This window comes from Corvus hawaiiensis, chromosome 26 (genome assembly GCF_020740725.1).
Source record: "Corvus hawaiiensis isolate bCorHaw1 chromosome 26, bCorHaw1.pri.cur, whole genome shotgun sequence".
Lineage (NCBI taxonomy): Eukaryota > Metazoa > Chordata > Aves > Passeriformes > Corvidae > Corvus > Corvus hawaiiensis.
In genome coordinates this window covers 41,353,267-41,373,051 of record NC_063238.1, presented here as the reverse complement: position 1 = coordinate 41,373,051, position 19,785 = coordinate 41,353,267, and the positions used below count along the sequence as shown (strand labels likewise).

The 19,785-nt window shown below is 38.2% G+C and overlaps 1 protein-coding gene across 14 annotated transcripts in view; it reads left to right on the top strand.

Moving 5' to 3' along the window:
* Positions 1 to 19,785, top strand: part of PTK2 (protein tyrosine kinase 2) — a 198,443-nt gene that overhangs the window by 147,059 nt on the left and 31,599 nt on the right. For 4 of the 14 annotated variants that reach the window (XM_048286970.1, XM_048286969.1, XM_048286958.1 and 1 more), the window contains 8 exons: positions 4,853 to 4,936; positions 6,091 to 6,108; positions 9,779 to 9,835; positions 11,198 to 11,218; positions 12,265 to 12,362; positions 15,064 to 15,148; positions 17,941 to 18,041; positions 19,328 to 19,443. In XM_048286970.1, the coding sequence (XP_048142927.1) occupies positions 4,853 to 4,936; positions 6,091 to 6,108; positions 9,779 to 9,835; positions 11,198 to 11,218; positions 12,265 to 12,362; positions 15,064 to 15,148; positions 17,941 to 18,041; positions 19,328 to 19,443 (580 nt within the window). The remainder of the gene's footprint in view (positions 1 to 4,852; positions 4,937 to 6,090; positions 6,109 to 9,778; positions 9,836 to 11,197; positions 11,219 to 12,264; positions 12,363 to 15,063; positions 15,149 to 17,940; positions 18,042 to 19,327; positions 19,444 to 19,785) is intronic. The other 10 variants (XM_048286960.1, XM_048286959.1, XM_048286962.1 and 7 more) reach the window with 5 other exon arrangements.

Genomic DNA, 19,785 nt, shown 5'->3' with positions numbered 1-19,785 from the left:
CATAAATTCCTTCTGACACAGTTCTTTGGTTTCTTCTGCCCCTTCTGTGCTTATGTAAATATGACTAGGAAGAATAAATATGCTTTTGCATCCCTTGGCTAATCGCTGTGCCTCCTTTGCCCTAGAGAATCAATGAATTTTTTTAATCCTAGCTCAAATGCTACTTTCCATGCAGTGCCACAGAATATGACATTTCAGGCCCGTGTGTTTCAGTGAGCATTGAACAAGCAGAGTATTGAACAAGTCTTGGCAGGTTCGTAGCAGTGCTGGGTTGATGGTTGGACTCAATGATCTTAAGGGTCTATTTCAGCCTAAAGGCTCCTGTGATTCTAAGCAGCCCCTCCTGGCATTTGGATATTCAGGTACTGTTATAAAATGATGTTTTTGTGGGGCAGGAGCTGTGAGTGGGAAGGTGGCAGGAAGGGAGAGATCAGCTCAGTAGCTTGCACAAGGAATGTGTCTGAAGGGGCTTTTAGGATGTGCCACAGGGTTAGTCCTGGTTAAAACAGGTGCTGATTTTACAACTTTAGTATGGGCTTATTTGGTGAAGGAAATTAAAAGGTCTCTGAAAATATGGTCCCTGTTTCAGCTGATAAAGCAAAGTGTTCAAGGCACCTGAGTAGCAAACCCCAGGACACATACCTTGAAGAGGGAACTAGGTATATTAAAGAGAAACTGGGTTGTTATTCTGTTGCCCAGCTGGTGCAGCTGCTGTGACTAACATAAGCAACATTTCAAACTCAAAGGGGCCTAGCTCTAAGTGCATCATGAAATGATGGTAGGAGTTTCTAACAATTCTAGTTGTGCCATTGCCTCTCTATCCCATGGTTAAGATATATTCAGTAACATGCCCCATGAAGGAGAAATTTGATCTCTTGGAACAAGTTTCTGTATAGGAGCTGAAGGATTTAATATCCTGAAAGAGGGGCTTCTCATCAAATGTCCAGGTTCTGCTTTAAAATCACAAATTTGTAACATTACATTGTTGCACTTAAATCACACTGTGATTAACTCCTGATCCTGGCAGTGAAGTGAGAGTTCTTCTCTAAGGTGCTGCTTAGGAGCAGATCCTGTTTGAAGGAGCTGCCAGTTTAGTAATGCCATTCAGCTGAAATTTCAGTTTGAATGGAAAAAAAATCCTGTTTTGAAGGAGGTAAGCCTGATTTAAGTGAGATTTTATCATGCAGAAAAAAACCTCTGTGGTATAGTTTGCGAGTAAAAGAGACTTTCAGGAGGTTTCCTGTAAAGCAGAAGCCAAATGTGAAAACACAACAAACAGGAGAGGAAAAAAAAAAAATCTGTTCACCTGATGTCAGTGTTACACCACTTCAAAGTGCTCTGAATGAAGGAAATGTTGGCATGTGAAAGGACCTGTCTGTCCCAGGGGTGAGGCTGATCAGCAGCAAAGCTGTGAGCAGGGTGGAAAGACAAATACAATTTTATTGAATCACTTCTGCTTGCAGAGCACAGTGCAAGCTCTGTGTCGTGATTCCTGTGCTCCAGATGAAGGTCTGCCCTGTGCCCAGGTCTAAAAGAGTTTCTTGTGTAGGACTTCTATTACTTAGTTCCTTTTGAGTTAGTTGGTGTGGAAAAAAAGTGTCCTTTGCTTGAGGTTGAAAAATTGGCAGTTTTTTAATGTCCGTTTTCTCAAGACACTCTAAAAGCTGAGAAGTGTAAGTAAATTTTTAGATGAAAAAATGTATCTTGAACGCTTAGGACTGTGTCACAGCTCAGCTGTGTTGTACTCCACAGCTCACTTCTGAAAAGAAAGACTGAGAGTCTTGCCATAAATTACATAGTTACAAATTCAAATTAAGTAGTTATTAAGTAATTTGAGGAATATAAAGACTTTGTTAGAGCTGTAGCTCTGCCATATGGTCCCAGCACTGGGAGACATTCAAGCTTAAGGTTTACTGCAGATTAATTTTACAAACCTTGAGCAAGTCATTAGTCTCCAGGTTCATGGAGGAGGGAGTTGCTTCGTAACTCACCCAGCTATTTCACTGATTAATATGATAATACAGTTGAAAATGCCCTTAATGCTAATAAATTGCAGTATTTCAAATTCCCATGACAGTTGAATAGACTGGTGCTGTTACTTTTTTCTATTTTATTCTGACTAAAAGGCTTCTCTTCGTGCTTAAAAAGACCAGAATGAATTGTGGTAACATTCTAAAGAGATTTCTTCCATATCGATGTACAAGAAGTTCCTGCATTGATTCCATCAGCCTGTGGTGCTGGTTAAGGAGTTCTTACTCTCCTGTGCTCCTCATTTGTGAGCCTCTCATTGCATTTGAGCAGACACTTCTGCTTTGCAAAGAGTGGCAGTGTAGTATGGCTGGAGAAATGTTCCATGCAGGTTTGGGGGTTTGTTGTTTGTGTAGAAACATATTTGATGTGACAACCCCATAGTGCTCATTTTAGTTCAAAAGCTCAAAAATCAATAGATTTATTCTTTCTGCAGGTTTTTTTTCCAGAGTTTTTCCTTAGACTGGTTTAAGAATGTACAACCAAAGTAGAATGGGATATTATCGGGTTCAGCCTTCCAGTTATTTGCTATCAGCTCATACAAGGAGCTCCAGTAGTAACTGTCCTGTAAACAAAGGGCAGTAAAAGCCTGGTTTCTTTCTTTCTAACATAGTTACTGCATAGCAAGTGATTTTTGCCTTTTTTTTTTTTTTTAACACAATAATTTTAGTGAATACTGAGTAGAAGAACTAAATAAGTAAAGAAGTCCTGTGCAGTTTTCAGCAGCATTCTTGAGCACCAGTGATGTCCCAGCTGGAAGCTGGTGAGGAATGGTGGAAATCCTTCTTAGTAGTATTCATTTCATTAAGGTATTTTCTAGACTTCTGGGAAAGTGATGGAGCTTCTGTTTTTAAAAATTTAAAATCAACTAATTCAAATCAACTTTATTCTGTAGCTAGACTTGCAGATGTGGTAAGTTTAAGACATCTTCATTTAAAGCATCTTCCATTCAGTGTGACAAAATAGTTGAACAAACTTCAGACAGTAAATCATAAAGGCAGAGTTTGAAAGGCAAGGGAAGAGTAAGACCATCACATCACAGGGCATCAGGGCATGCACATGAGGAATTAAAAACACCTTTGCCTTTGCAGTGTTCCCTTCATTTGAAATAGGTTAGTCAGGTTTCAGCAGCTTCTGCCAGCCACCTATCAGTGTGAGGGTGAGCAGCATTTCAGCCCTTCAGGCTTAAATTAGCTCTGTAGCCTGAGCAGGCAGGTCAGGAGTTGAAACATCTCTTTCCTTTTAGATGGCTTGCAGTGACTCTATACCTGTTCTTCTGTTTCAGTACAGAGTGTTGGGTTCCCTCATTCTCATGTCAACACCTTTTCAGTAGTTACTTAAACTAGGTGCAGTATTTTTTCCTTTTCTTTCGTAGTATATCGGAAGCTTTTTTTGAGTGTTACCTGAGGCTTGTGCTAGAATGACAGTGCTGAAAATTGTCTGTCGTGATGTTAGGAAGAGAAGTCCCTTTGGGAGTATCAAGGGGGAGAACTCAGACTGTTCCCCCTTAAATTGTCTTAAACCAAGACAAATGGAAGTACTGATACACTGAGTCAAGCATTTTGCCCTCTCCTTGCACCTCTTTCAGTTTTTAACACTGAATCTGATTAATGTTCTGTCTTTCTTTCTGATATGAGCATTTTCCCACTAGATTAATAAATCCTGTTTGCTCCATCACCCAGCAGTTTTTATGATGTTTTTGTTGGTTGTTGAAGTTTTTTTTATTAAAATGTAATTCTCCTTTTCTACCTTTCCTGCACTCTTCCCGCCACTGACTGGTTCACTGTCCCAGTAGCTGCTGCTATGGTACTGGGCTTCTCTTTTAACACCTGAACCCCCAGCCTGTGTAACTCCAAGTGGCTGGACCTCACTCTTGAGTTTTGGCTGTGAAGAGCTACCAGCAGCAGGATACAGGTTTTTTATTTAATTGGCTTTTTAAACCACTTCTCACATTTCCTTAGAGAGAGGAAAAAGGGGGAAGCAGAGAGGAGCAAACAGGTAACAAGAGAAATAAAAGGAGCAGGTATCCTGAGGTGCTGAGTGTCATCTTGTGTCCTTTCTCACCTCATGGAATCAGTTGTGGCTTCTTTGTATTTTTTCCTACTCCACAATTTCCCTCGTCCTGATAAGCGTTCCTGATAAGCACTTTGCTAAAAAATGCAGTGGGGTGACTGGGAAAGGGGGCAGTGAGGACAGTGCTGTGGGGTGTTCACCCAGAGATCCTTGCAGAGCTAGAATATCCATTGGCAAGGCAGGTCTGCACTGGAAATAAGACGCCAGTGGCAGATTTGAGATCATAAAATCTGTCAGTGCTGTATTTCAGGAGATAGAGAAACCATGTTTTTTCTTGTTCTGTGTAACCCTGCTATGTGAAATACTTTGTGTTGTTTTAAGGGTTCAGATAGTCAATACATACATGTTTAAGTCTGGTGGCTGCCACTTGAACTGGAATATAGCTGTAACACCATCTGACAGAATTTAGATGGGAACCTTGGAAAAGCAGGTTGCATTTCTGGGGTAGACAATATTCTTTGTGTTGTTGATGAATGGTCTTCATAGTTGACAAAAGCTGACTTTTTAATGGGTTCTAGTCTCACTTTTAAAAACTGAAATATGAATTACTGTAGAAAGGAATTTGAAGGAAAATACCAAAAATGCTTTAGAGTTTCAGCAACCTTCGTATTTTCATTTGGGTATACAGAATTGTAATGTAAACCTTTATGTTCGTTCATTGTAGATGTTCTCTTCAGTCTCTTCTCTTTTATTTCCAAATAATTTGTTTCTGTTTTTTTTTTCTCTTTCCTTTTCTTGCCTCTTTGTAAAGGAGTCAATCACTGTCAGCATAAAGTAAAGAAAGCTAGACGCTTTCTGCCTTTCGTCTTCTGTGCCCATGAGTCGCCGCCCAAGGGTACTGCTCTGCTCTTTGTCTAGGCTGCCTTATTAACTCAAAAGCTGGATATACTAACTCAGTTACTGTTTGTAAACTACTTTAGCCTCCGGTAAACAGAGTTCCAAGAATAATTTCCTTATGTTTTCCTCCTGTTGGATTGGATTTGTGTGCAGCATCACCAGCTTGCTGGTCCCCGTTTTTATGGGGAACTTGTTTTCGAGCATCATATGCTACAATGACAAATATAATAAATTATTTTCTTTGTTTAGTTACGCAGCCCTTGTCTGCTGTCTTTTTTTTGTTAATATATTTTGACTTCATTCTTGGACCCCTGATACAGCATGCTTATGGATGAAACAGAATAGCAACAATAAGCATCAGCTGAGATCACTTTGAATTAAACACAGAATACAGTGATGCTTTTGGCTGCGTACTGGTCCAACCCTGGTCTGGACCAGTTTGGCTTTATTAGGGGTAAGAAGAATTTCCTATTATCTATAAAATCTGTCTAAAATACTTGCCTTAGCTTGTGCTGTGGAGTTTGGTGTGCAGTAGGGCTGCTGCAGTACACGTGGAATCCAGTGTCTGTTTGAAATCTTCCTTGTAGATTTGCTCCCTTTCCCATAGTTTAAATTTCAGCCTTGTACAACTGCACAATGCTCTGTGTCATTAAAACTTAGATGGTTCCATTTCTTACTCATGTCTTGGTGATGTCTCAGGAGTGCATTTCTTCTGGGAGGGTCAACACCAACTCTGCTTATCCAAAGTCCTCAGTGTATGTGCAGAGTCAAGTTCAGCCAACTCATACGGCTGTAGGAGAACTGCTTTAAAGTATTGAATAAACCTAGAAATTGACTTTTCTTAGCAATGCATTAAAATAACTAGTTCCAGTTCCAAATTTAATTTTTGGGTACCTTTGTGTTTGAGAGTCATTAACTCTGTTTCATCATAAAAGCTTCTTAGAGTGTATCTCTGTCCCTTGGGTTTTAGGTGAGAAGTCTTAAATTCTGCTACTTTTCTGGTTTCTCTTGAGTCAGGTATATAAGATAACTACAGTCTGAATACTTTTGGATTACTCATGAATTTAATAGTGTATTTTCCCCTCCCCCTTCTCTGTCCCCTCTCTCTCCCCCTCTTTTTTCTCTCTCCTTGCATGCCACCTGGATCTGCAGATGAAATTAGTGGGGACGGTAATATGTTTTCTAGTCTGTGTGTTACTAACGTGCAATATGCAACTCTTATCTCCATATACCACTTAATGCACTTTTCAGTAATACATTTTATACAGCTTTTAATGTTAAAAAGTGGTCTGCTTTGGGTATTAGATGATAAATACTGTACTTTACAGGCTGTGCAACTAATGCTTTCTGCTAAGCTGGAATTGGAAAAGGAAAAATTCTATTTCAAACACACAAGGATGTGGTGGTGCATGTGTTTGCAATGAGACTTGTGGCATGATGCAAGGGTTTAGAGGTTTGCAAGAGTGTCCAGTTTGATTGAAATGGTTATATCATCATTAATTTGGTCAGTTGGTGAGATCAGTGGATGTAACACCTGAGAAATGAGTCTACTGAGTAATGCTTTAAAGGCATCAAAGTGCTCCTTGCATTAAAAGAATCTGTACAAGATAGATTAATGCAGATAGAATACATGAATATGAACCAGGTTTCAGCTATTCAAACTAATTATTTTAAAGACAGATTTTAATGTTTGGGGTTAAAAAAACTTTGAAACTTACTACAGAATATTTGACTGCTGCAGGCTTCGTAAGTCTTTTTTCCTCTGAAATCAAGTTGGGTTTTGTTTTTATAAAAGAGATTTTTAGCTATTTTTCTAAAGGATTCCATCTGATGTTGGGAAAGAATCAAACTGCTGCTACTGATAGCATATGTATCTTTATTCTTCTAAGTAGGAGGCACTAAAAGGGCATAAAAGCAATATGCAAAAGAGGGCGATAAGAGGAAATAGAGATCACGTCTTGTGACCTTCCTTTCAGTAAAATATGAAGGGGGTATATTAACTTTTCATCTCCTTTCCTTCAGATATAAACTAAATATTAAACCACACAGTTTCCTTTCTTTTCTTAAACATCAAAAGGACATTTTTTGTGTCATAAATTTAAAAATTTTATTTCAGATACTACCCCTACATAGCTTTTTATTGGAACTTACCTTCTTTTATAAATTACAAGCTTCGATAAATAGGAAAAATGATAAAAAAGGGAAGTTCAAAAGTGTGGTTAAGGTCATGGATTAGCTATTATGGGTTTAATAGCCTAGGATGTTTCTCCCTACAGTTCAATAAATGCATTCAGACTTAGTAAAGCTCAAATTGGCTTATTCATGTGTGTGACCACCAGTACCTTTTCCTGAAAGCAACTGTTCATTTTGCCATCTCCAAGAATCATAACAAGTGATGGTGCTGGGTTTAAAAATCCAGGAGGACAGCAATGATGAGCCCTGTTGTTAAATCTGAGTTTTTCTAGACTTGCCAAGGACATCTGGAATTGCTGCTTCGTTGGGAGTTTTCAGCTGTTGGGAGTGCTGTAACACATCCTCCTTTGTGGAGCAGCCTGGAGAGCCTTGCCCAGCTCAGTTTTGCTTTAGGCTCCATGTAGGTTCTGGAGTATCTCTAAGCAGACACAGTTCTGGATTTAGGAGAACTGGTTAGAGTCTCAGTCTATGATTAATCCTGGGCTCAAGCCCCTCTGTGAGGGAGGTCAATTCTCTTTAATTCAGAACACTTTGAGTCTATCAGTGTGGATGCCTTGACTGAATTTTCCTCTTAATTCCCAGACACAATGCCAGATATATAAATGAATTAATTTTTTATATATTCCTCTCCAGAGTGCTAAATGTGGAACAAGAAATATTTGTGTAGTGAATTGTGTACATTTAATTTATTTGGCTTGATTATGAAGACACTTCTGGTTTCATGATGGCTTTGGGCAATGTATCAAAACCATGTAAAGTGCTCTGTGCTGTTCTGAGAATGCTTTTAGTATGAATTAACTCATTAATTTAAAACAGAGAGATGAACAAGCCCTGCCATTGATCACATTCTGAAAGCACTGTTCTGTAACCTACTGTGACAAGCGTGCGGGTTTTTTTAAGTGGCACCAGTTCTGGTTTCCAAACTTTGAAAATTTTTCTTAAGTATGCTTAAAATAGCTTTCATCCAGCCCATTTTTCAACATAGATAAAGAACTTTCTGATACTCTCAACAAAATCCTATCACAATATTAGAAGGAAGTAGAGTGATTTATCCCCATCATGTTGGGGATTTTTTTTTAAAGCTTATTTTTACAAAAAACATTAGTTTATAATGTAGGGAAGAAAATATAATACCAAGAAAGAGATAAGTGCCTCTGGAGCGTGCTGCCTGTTCGGAATTGTGCACTGTCTTTATAATTTACTGCATTTTTATTAGGTGACTTGTGTTTTGCTATGTCCCAAATAGAAATTGCTGAGCAAAAATTTAACTAACATGAAATTTCCCAGTTCTGCTTTTACAACACCTGGCATATTCCTACAGGAGTTCAAAAGAAAAACCAGCTTTAATTTTATTTAAGTAGTAAAAAACTAGGATCATAAAATTGCACTAACTCCCTGAAGTGTGTTGAACTTCAAAGGTTATAGGCAGCCTGTAGTTTCCTGATCATTGAATATTCAGTTTGCCTGAAAACTGAGCCTCTTGCTTATCTGTGTGTGTAGTGTTGATGAGCCTTGCTCTGGTGTCAGGGTTGGCTTGAGCTGAGGGACCATCCCGTCCTTTTTCCCACTCACTGTAACTTTGTCCCAGTCCAAGCCATGGCTCTAGAAACGATGCCAGGGAGCTGTAGGGATGTATCCATATGCTCCAGGGCAGATGGGGGAAAAGGGGGAGGAAATAATGGCTTCCAGAGGCTTTCCAGTGTGTGATCACCTGAAACCAACCACGAAAACTAGGGTTGAAATTACTCAGTTTTGAGAACTTCTCTTTGCATTTGAAGTTGGTGAGTAGAATTTGACAGCCTTGAAGTAAAAAATGAACCCACTGTTGTGGACTGGCTTTAAAACCCCTGGAGGAATTGATCTGACCTTTAGGAAATGACCTGCACACACACTGGAAGTTCTTTAGGGCAAGAACCTTCTGATGTGACTTGACATCATTTAAACCATTTTGAGAACAGATGATGTAAAAGTTGCAAGTTTTAAACAGAGGAAGAAGTGCACTGTCATTTTTCTGATAATTTTGGGAAGTTGTTTCCAAAACCTGTCCATGAAATCTTGATTCTTGACAGCAAAACTAGTGGTGAATCTCCACTAAAAAAGTAAAATTGCAAGACAAATGGTTGTGAGAGTGTGGCTTTAAAAGGTCTTTGTGCTCTAGAAGACTCTGGGGTAAATAACTCACCTGGCCACACTGACAGTAAGGGGATGCTGCCCTGGAACATCACTGGTGTCTTGTGCCTGTTTGATGTAAAAAATAGCAAACTGTTATTCACACTTTATTGAAGGTAAAGCAATTTAACTCATTAATAATTTTTTCTTCTTACTGCAATGGAATTCGCTGTTAGAAAGATTCTAAGTCAACAGTTTAGATGGGTCCCAATTGCAAAACTTGAACTTTTTTGAATACAAATGAATCTCCCTTTTCTTCTTTGTTGAGTGTATCTATGTGATGTAATAAAATTGGCACTGAGATCATTATCATACCATGAATTATGCATGAGCAAGTTTTAGTCATGCTGTGTTAAATGTGACCCAGCAATGCTGAACTTGGGGGTTGGGACATATCAGCCTTGATAAATTGGAGATGTTGTTCTGGAGAATTGTTTTCATCTGCTTTTCCCAAAACTCTTCAATTCCTCCTTTGCAGAGACTGATGACTATGCAGAGATTATAGATGAAGAAGACACTTACACAATGCCCTCAAGTAAGTGCCGTGGTTAACTTGGGAACTTTCCTATCCAAAAGCTTCCTTGGTTTAGCAGGGACTGAAATATTTCAGCCTTATTTAATAAATGTGCAAACAAAATGTTCTGGTTTCCTGCTATCTGTGATTTCACAGTGAAATTCTTTTTTTATCACAAAATGTGGATTTTTTTTGATTGTGATGCTGAACATAACACTTAAAGATTGGATAAGATCTCTGTGATAAGAGCAAACAATGTGGCAAGCTCTGTGCATTGCTGTTTGGCTGTATCTCACCTTGCTCTGTGACAGACATGGCACTCTCCAATTCCATGAGAGAGGAAAACTCAACTGTACCACATGCAATTTTGTTAAAGATGAAAGACTTGGGGAACAAAAACAAAAATTCAAAGTTCTGCTGACTCTTCATCTTTGAAGTAAAAGCAGTGGTGCTGTAGCCACCACAAGGATTTTGTGTTACAGCCTGTCTGAATTGTGATACAATCCTAAACTGTCAAGGCCAGTTCATTTAACGTGAAAGTCCAATATTCTGATTTTAAAAGCTGCATCTGGGAAATTCCAGTTGCATTTGGGCAACCAAGGATTTCTGTGGAAGCAGACAATCCATTGATGCAGAATCCTGCCAAAACATTGGGTTTGGTCAGTGTGAGAGGGGAGGATGGTGCTGAGCTGGGGGCACGTTCTGCTGAGGGACCATGAACTTACATGGATTTCTGAGCTCACCATGGGGCAGAATGTTTCATGATCACTTCAGTGTTCACAGCATCGTTTCCACTACTGTGGAAAATCTTTGAAAAGCAAGAATATATGTTTTGAAAAACATATATATATTTGAACATCAGTATTTGAAAAGCAAGAATATATGTTTTCCAGAAATAAACAGAGCATTTTTACTGTCTTGCAGCTAAGTTACTATATGATTCTATTAGCATCATTTCAGGATCAAAACATACTGTGATAAATTACATCCTTTATTTTGGTTAACAGATTCACTTTATGTAATTTATTCCCCCCCCCCAATCTTTTTATTTAAATTCTCATGGAAGTAATTACTTGTGGGCCCAGCCCTGGATGTGCTGAACACTTGAATATGGCTTCAATGCAAAACCCAGGAGATGGGCTGTGGAGGGAAATTTCATTAAATGCTTTGCTGGATTGAAGGGGACTCAAGTGTTCAGCTCCCAAAGGACTGAGTCAGTAAAGATCACAAGAACAGACCTCTGACTTTTGCTAATGTAAACTTAAAATTGCATCAGTATATTTCGTCTTTTTTTTTTTTTAATGTTAAAAATGTTTGTCCTGTTTTGATTTTAAGAAGCTCTATCTAAGTAAGCATTTGATTTTTCTCTTAATTGCACTGCAGAAAGCTATGGAATAGATGAAGGTAACAGGAGACCCTTTACCCATCCCTGTATGCTTGCAGTTTGGAATGATGTGGAATTTTTAAGCTTACTATTCACTTTCATTTAATAAACATTATTTATTTATAGTTAAACCAGTTAGCTTTGGGATTTTAAAGAGGAAAATGCAGTAATTAAAAAAAGAGATGAAAAAGGCATCACCTTGTTAGCCAGCTCTAGATAACATTACTTCTGTAGTGTTAATGATGTCAAAGTCAAGGTTATGAAGTGCTAAGCTGGTTGGTTATATTTTTTTATCTGAATGATACAAGTGGAGATGAAAACATATACTGTGCATGCTTTTCTGCTATTCCTGAAATATTTTTTCATGTCTGCTAGAAATTTAATTGCAAATGAAATCATTCAATTGCAATTGATTAAATGTTTTGCTGAAGTACTGAGCCATTTTTATCAGTAATATTCTCAGCCTGTTAAACCATGACATTAACAAAATTGCATAAGGCCACCAAACATCTCAATTCCACTTCAGTTGCACACTGGCAGAGGTGTAGTGCACTCAAAATTTCAGTCTTTCATTTTATTCTTATTTGCCATGCTCTTGTTCCTGTATTTTTTTTCTTGCAGTTACCTCTTTAAAAGTTCTCTGGGCTCTTTTGATGGTTCCAAAATCTAAAATACCACATGGTGGAGTTCTCTTAAACAGCCAAAGGGATGTGTGCTGAGGCTGTGTCTTTGGTGTTGCCCCGAACTGTTCGTGTGCTTTGTCTTTCACCAGCTGTAATTAAAAATGATTTAATTACATTAATTGCACTGAAATAAGTGCATAGTTAATTTAACAATGTTGATTTCACAGTTCCTTTCCCGTTGCTTTGGTTCAAACTTCTAAGAGGTTTGAGAGGTCTCCACTGTGTGTGTGCAGCATCTCTATAGGTTGGTGTGCAGCAAATGTTAATCTTAGTTATTCATATGTGAGACATTTGAGTGACTTACTTTGAGTTTTGTGTCTTGTGGATTATTTCCTTGCCCTTCAGCAAAAACTTAATATTTCAAGTCTGTTACATTCTTGTAGCCAGAGATTATGAAATTCAAAGGGAGAGGATTGAGCTGGGGCGCTGCATTGGGGAAGGACAGTTTGGAGATGTGCACCAAGGAGTTTACATGAGCCCGGTAAGCCTCACTTCTCAAATGAAAATAAGCAATAAAACTTTTCTAGGTTAAAAAAAAAAAAAAAAAAGTGTATTCCTTAGAGGTCTTGGTCTGAATCTTCCAGAATGAATAAAAAATTGCTCCAGCGATAATCTCACCATCTCTCTCACAACAAAGCCTAATAAAGTTCCTATGTTTTACTGAAATAAAATACAAAATACTTGAACACTGATCCAACAAAATCCCAGTGCACAAGAATCACCTCAGTCAAACCAGGGAGGTTGGCAGGACTTGTGTAATTTAGGATGGTGCTTATGAGTTTTTCTAGAAAGACTAAGATTTCAGTTTAAATAGATAAAAAAAGTTTGTGTAAAATGGTAAGAGAAAGCTGCAAAAAATAGTTAATTTCAACAAATTTCAAGGCTTACAATAAAACAAATACATGATTGTAAAATGAAGATTTATTTCGTGTTAGAAGAAATTGCTGGAGTTTTTGATACATTATATAGGAATTCTTGTAGACAATAATCTAATTCTAACTTCAGAAACAGCTGGTTAGAGTCCTGGGCTTGGTGGGTTAAATAAGTCTTCAATGCAATATTTAAGTAAGTAAGGGTAAATGTTCTGTTTCAGACAAGTTTGAAGTCTGGTCTGATACCCTTACTTAGAAAGCACATCTAATATACTTCGCATTGAGAGAGATTCTTATTTTTAATTTAATTCTGTCCAAGTTAACAGGAGTACCAAGGAGTAAAGTTTCACTCACTTGGGCCATGGTGGATAAATCTAGAGCACTGTAAAACTAATTAAAGACCCTTTTCTTGGGGACTGTTGCTTTGAAAATGTTGGCTGTCTCTATTATTTTTTGTGAATTGGAAAACAGATTTTACTCAGGCATCTGTTACGGTGGTATCCCCACTGTAACAGGCATCCTGTGCTGACATTTTTAAAGAACAGCCTGTTGATTTCTTTTATTAATAAAAGTTTACTACATTTAAGGCACTGGAATATGTGAAGGTGAAACAGAACAGTGATGTCATTAAATTTTAATGTTCTGGTCACAGAGTGTAACTTATACTCTGGGAAGAAATCTTACAATCAATGTAAGATTAGTTCCAGTAACATGGTAGTGCTTCCATGTATATGTTCAGCTTGAGTGCAAAGATATAGGGGGTATTCCATGCCTCTTGTTCTGCTAGCTCAAAGCTGAATCTCAAAAATTCCAATTATCCCTGTTCATTGCACTTGTAAAGTCCTGATTCTAGTGACTGTGCAGCATCCACCTCTCCTGGCATGCTGCTTTCTCCCAGGTATTCCTGAAGGATCAGAGCCAGGCTGTAAGTGTAGGGTACTGAATGGGAAATGAGTGTATAGATACAGGATCCTATTGGTCAGCTGTAAGCAGTAAGGTTGTCTTTAAAGGCTGATTAACTGTGGAATTAATCCCAAAGTGTTATTTAAAGTACCATTTGCTGCTCAATACAGAAAGCATGGCCAGTCTGATACATCCTCACTGGTTTGTGTCTTTATCCAAAACCAAAAGATAACAAAACCCCAGTATCAGGCCTTTTCCAATGTTTATTCTGCAAAATGTCTTTGCTGGTTGCAGACACTGAGATTCTTCCTTTTGCTCTTTTTGGTTAAAGGATATTTCAAAAATTTGATGTGTAACACCAGGATAGGGATGGGTCTGGCAGGCATCCAGAGGTCTCATCCCCAGGCTGATTGTTCAATCCTGGTTTCATAAGGGAGTAAAATAATGATTTGCCATCAGTTTTTTTAGTTAGTTTATGGGCATTTGATGTGTGAGAAAAGGATTTAATCAATGTTTTCCTGCAAAGTCAACTTGAAGATCTCTTTTGTGAGCAACTTTGAAAATAAGACATGTAGCCTGCAAAATATAAATACTATTCTAATTCTGGTAATGTTTGTCTGTAAATAGATTTAAAACAGAGCAAGCATGAGCAGGCATAGAACATAACTCTGAATCTTCGTCTTCTACTGGCCTTAAAAATTGGATGAGGGTATTGAACAAGCCCATACCTATTGCAGAAGCTTGGTTTTAAAACACTTCAGCTGCTCTCAACCCATCAAGAACTTCTCATTTTTCAGTATGCGGAGGGTGAGAAATCAGATGGGAAAGTCCATTTGATTTTAAATACATGTTGTTCTGTTCAACTTGGTTTTAAAGCCTTGATCTAACTGATTGTGAAGATAATAATGTAAAAATCTTTGGTTTACTTTCCTTTGTAGTTTGAGTTCACAGTTACAGCCAGTCTTTCCTCTGAGAGTGCCACAGAAAGTCCTTCATTTGGCTTTCTGGGTTTCTTGCTTGTATAAGCCAAGTGTGGGTTTTAGCCATTATCTCCTTTTTTCCTCTGTTTTTGCTAAATACTGTTAAGATTTTACCGTCCTCAATGATGCTAAAAAGTTTACAGTACTATTCAGTTAAACTTACCATCTTTTGTCATAATTTTTCCACAATTTAACATGGTTTAAAACATATTAAATATTTCCAAGACACATTAGATGTAAATATTGTATGCAAGGTGTCTTGATTATAATGGTATTTTAACACTGAAGCTTTCAACATGTTATTTCTCAAGTAAAGGTATTTTATTTAATAGTAATTTTTTCCAAAGCAGTTTTGCCAGAATTTTGAAGGATGAAGAATTTTGTTTGATGGGTTGTATTTCAGCTATTTCTCAATAATGTCTTTCAGGAAAATCCAGCTATGGCTGTTGCAATCAAAACATGTAAAAACTGCACTTCAGACAGTGTTAGAGAAAAATTCTTACAAGAAGCCTGTGAGTATTAAACGACTTCTTTTGGGATCACTTTTGTAACAACTCCTTGCAAAGACTGGGGCCACCTGTGCCAGAAACTTCTTACACTGATGTAAATATTTTACTGATATTTATTACGCCTGATGCTCTCCCCTCCTACAATATGTGCCAGGGGACTGCTTTACATCCTTGCATTACTACCCATGTATATGATTGGATGTGGGTTCTTTAATTTTCCGAATTGAGTGGTGATGTCTGACTCCTGTAGGGCTTTAGAACCAGTTTTGGAACATGAGATCTGATCCTCGATTTCCTTCTTTTTTCCTCAATGAATTAAAAGACACTGCAGTTTCTCCACTTTATTGCTTTGGAAGGTCAGGTAGTTGTCTTTGCTAGAAATGTTGTGTCTACGAGAGATCTGCTTTGAAAATTCAGAATTAAAATCTGTGCTAGAATAGACCATTTTTCTAAATAATTACCCACAAATGTTGCATTCCCCAAATAGCACATTTCACGTATGGAGGAAGGCTTTTTGTTGAGGTGAATAGGAACAGAAACTTTTGTAAGAATATTAAAGTTACTGATTCCTTTATTGTTTGGTTTTGCTAGCAAGTTCAGATATGGCACTTAGGCCTCCATTTTTGCCTATTATCCCCTGCTGTTGTATACCTCTAAATGTTGTAAAGGTATTGTATTTTATCAATAAAGTAATTGGTTATGGTCAGATGTTACAGTATATTTTATTCACTAGTCCTTTATTGAAGGATTTTTTTCAACTTGTTCAGATCTGTGTTCATAGCTAATGGATTCTTATTTTTGAATGTCAGATTTTTTGTAAATTACTGTAATTTTTTCCATTGCATTTCTGTCTGTTGGAACAGTAAATACCATTGCTTACAGTAACAACTCAGCAGTCACAGGTAGGCTGCTGTCTCTTGGCAGTGTAGAAAATAATTGCTCATTGAATGCTGCTTGTTATGCTTCAAGTTTAACAGATTAGGAAATGCCACTGTAATCAACATGTAAATAGTACTTTTCAATTTTGATTTAATAGTTTTGCCATTTCTTCTTCTTCTTTTTCATTCTAATTCCCATCTGTTGCCTTTGTCTTGTGTTCAGATTGCAAACTCGCTCTCAGAACAGTTGGTTATTTCACTGAATTAATAAATTTATTTCCTAGTATTTTAATACTAGGAATATTAAGATATTTTGAGGTTTGCCTATGGTGGAGTTTTCAACACTGAAAAGATTTAGCAGCTGTTATTGCCTGTATCACATTTCACCATGTTATTTATTGCTTTTTATTAATGTTTTAAGCTATGTCAATGATAGGGATGTTTGCTTTGTTGCTTTTTTCTCTGTATTATTCATAACATTAATATTTGAAAGAATATATGAAGTTAGCCTGTGAAGTTCCTTTGCAGGAAGGTATGTTACTAAATCATTACAACTTCTGGCCCTACAAACAGGATTGTTCAAGGATTTTTGTTGGGGTTGCTGTGTAGCCATGTACAGAAGTAGAATTCAGAGCTCATCAGAGTAGAAATCCAGAAACACCTCCTGGTTTTTAGCTTGTGGTTAGTTTAAATTTAAGGCAGAAGAAAATGGGTTTTATTCTTGCCTAACTTGAGGCAGACTGAAGCAGACTTTGCAGTTTGGTAATTGCTGTGTATTTCTGCTGACACTACAAACTGCAAGTGTAGAAGAGAAGCTATTGAAGGGTCAAATGAAGGATGTTTGTCAACAGTACATAAAGGATGTTTTTGCCATGCCTGTGTTGGGAGAGATTCTGCCCCTCTGCTCCTCTCTGGTGAGACGCCACCGGCAGAGCTGCATCCAGCCCTGGGGTCCCAGCACAGGAAGGACCTGGAGCTGTTGGAAGGAGTCCAGAGGAGGCCACAGAGATTCTCCAAGGGCTGGAGCACCTCTGCTGTGGAGCCAGGCTGGGAGAGTTGGGGTGTTGAACCTGCAGAAGGGAAGGCTCTGGGGAGACCTTGGAGCACCTTCCAGTGCCTAAAGGATGCCTACAGGACAAATGAGGAGGGACTCTTTATCAAGGAGGGCAGGGGTGGGACAAAGAGTGGTGGATTTGCCTGAAAGAGGGCAGGTTTAGATTAGATTTTTGGACAAATTCTGTGAGGGTGGTGAGGTCCTGGCACAGGTTGCCCAGAGAAGTTATGGCTGCCCCATGCCTGGAGGTGTTCATGATCAGGCTGGATGGGGCTTGGAGCAAGCAAACTGGGGGGATTGGAACTGACTGATCTTAATGGTTCCTTCCAGCCCAAACCATTCTGTGATTCTATGATTCATATGTCATACTGTATAAAACATACTGAGACTGCTCTGCTGGGACTGAAATTAACTCCAAGGAAAATCAAATGATGTAATGATTAAATAAGATTTTTGTTTATTTCATAATCTGGCAGACGTTTTTTCCAGTAATTGAATTATACTGAGTGTTTCTTCCTACCTCCTCTTCCAGTAGAAAGACACAGATTAACTGGTTGTGCACTGGTTTGAGAGGGTATTTTATTCACTTAGGTTAGAGGCGGAGCCTGACCTGACTGGCACCTTCCACAGCAGTTTGCATTTTTGTGAGTGAAGAACAGCACAGCTCAAGCAATGAGTGTTCCTTATTGCCCCCAGCACATGGAGTGACCAGACATTACTGCTTGCAACAGTCGTTTCAAGTTGTTTCAAGTCCTGCGATTATATTTTCTGGCCATGGGCTAAATGCTTCTTAACCAACAGCTTTATTTTTGTTTTTAAAAACGGTTTTATGTAACACACTGAACTTTTTGATTTCCTTTTAGTAACAATGCGTCAGTTTGATCACCCTCACATTGTGAAGCTCATTGGGGTTATTACAGAAAACCCAGTCTGGATAATCATGGAGCTCTGTACGCTTGGAGAGGTATGAAAAATCCTTGTGCAGTCTGGTCTCTTCTCTTTTAGCTCACTGAAAAGGCTGAAAAAACACTTCACAATACTAACCATACTATCAAGCATGGTATCTTACTCCTTTGCAGACTTATGAACTCAGAAACAGGAGTGGCAGCTTTTGACTTTCTCCTCTACCGGGAGAACTGCATCAGCTCATTCCAGAGTGATTTAGTCAGAGTTTTCGAGCATTCAGTTGCAGTTCCAGAGTGAGAGCATGACCTCTGTCAAGATGATGATAATGTGATAATCAGTTAAACAGCATTTGCAAACATACCTTCCAGAAGTGAAACTGCACATCTTTTATTCTTCCTCAGTAATGCTGCATTTTCCCTTGAAACATTGAATTTCTTACCTTTTTTTTCTTCCAGTAGAATATCTGCAGCAGAGGCCCTAGATAAGATGACTTCCCTCATTATTATGTTTTTTGGATGAATGCTTTAAAGAAAACTAGTTCTCACTTTTTATAATTGATTCGTTTTCTTTGAGCCACACGTTTCTGAAAATGTGAGCTGCGGTGATGTTTCATACAGCATTATGTGATTGTCATTGCAATTACCAAACTGCAATACATTTAAAAATAAAAAAAAAAAAGGTGGGATGGGCAGAACAACCTGTAGTGGAGAAGTCATCTTCTGTCAGTAGATTTCCTTTCCAGTGCTCAAGTCACTTTTCAAAGCCTTGTTTTGATTCATAAGGACACTCCAGTGCCACCTTCCAGGAGGTCCTGCCTGCCTTACACTGGGAATATAGCTTACAAATATTCTGCACTGATACTGGCTACTCTGAGCTAAATACAGTTGTTTCAGCACATGTAGGTTAAAACGAATTATTAAAATAAATGCTTCTAAAACAATACTGATGAATCTGTGTTTGGCTTGGCCAGGTGCTGTTCAGTTCTGAAGTGGTTTAGGCTGTAAATGGAGGCTGCACTAAGGGGTAGAAAAAACAAAAAGTCCAGGAATGCTTCACCCTGGAACAGCAACAGCAGATGCTTTTCAAAAGGAGACTGAAAGGAATGCACAAGATTACTAGTTATTTTTTTAGTTTAACAGTTTTCATGTAGAAAAACTGCTTGAATTCTAATGCAGTCGCAGTTCCTCATGGGAAGTGGTTTTCTTATCCAGCCTTTAAGGGAAGTCAAACTCGTTATTTCATTGATACTCATGTAAACCTTGCAATTTGAAATATGCCTTTTTCAAATTTCTTACTTTTTTTGTCCTAATATCTTTCTGGTTTTTTCCTTCTTGGTGCAAAAAGTTGAGGTCATTTTTGCAAGTAAGGAAGTACAGCTTGGACCTGGCCTCTCTGATACTCTACGCTTACCAGCTTAGCACAGCTCTTGCCTACTTAGAGAGCAAAAGATTTGTACATAGGTAAGATTTCATACATATATATTGGTATTTTTGTATGTCACTGCTTAAAATTTTAGGGAGTGTCAGTTTTGCAGCGGTTTCCACTGAAATTACACCCTTTTCAAGGGTGACACCTGCTGGTTCACTCCTGGATTGACTTGGAGCTGGTGCCGGATTTCAGTCAGAATCGTTTTCAGTTGTTGCTTTGTGGTTACAGTATTTTTTCAAGCTGTGAGTCAACTGTAATCTTTCAAATACAGAAAAGCAAAACAAGGGCAGATGGCTTCTTAAGTAAAGAAGAGGGGAAGTAAAATATTTATAAAATACAAGTACTTGCTTAAAGAAAACGAACCTAAACTTCCT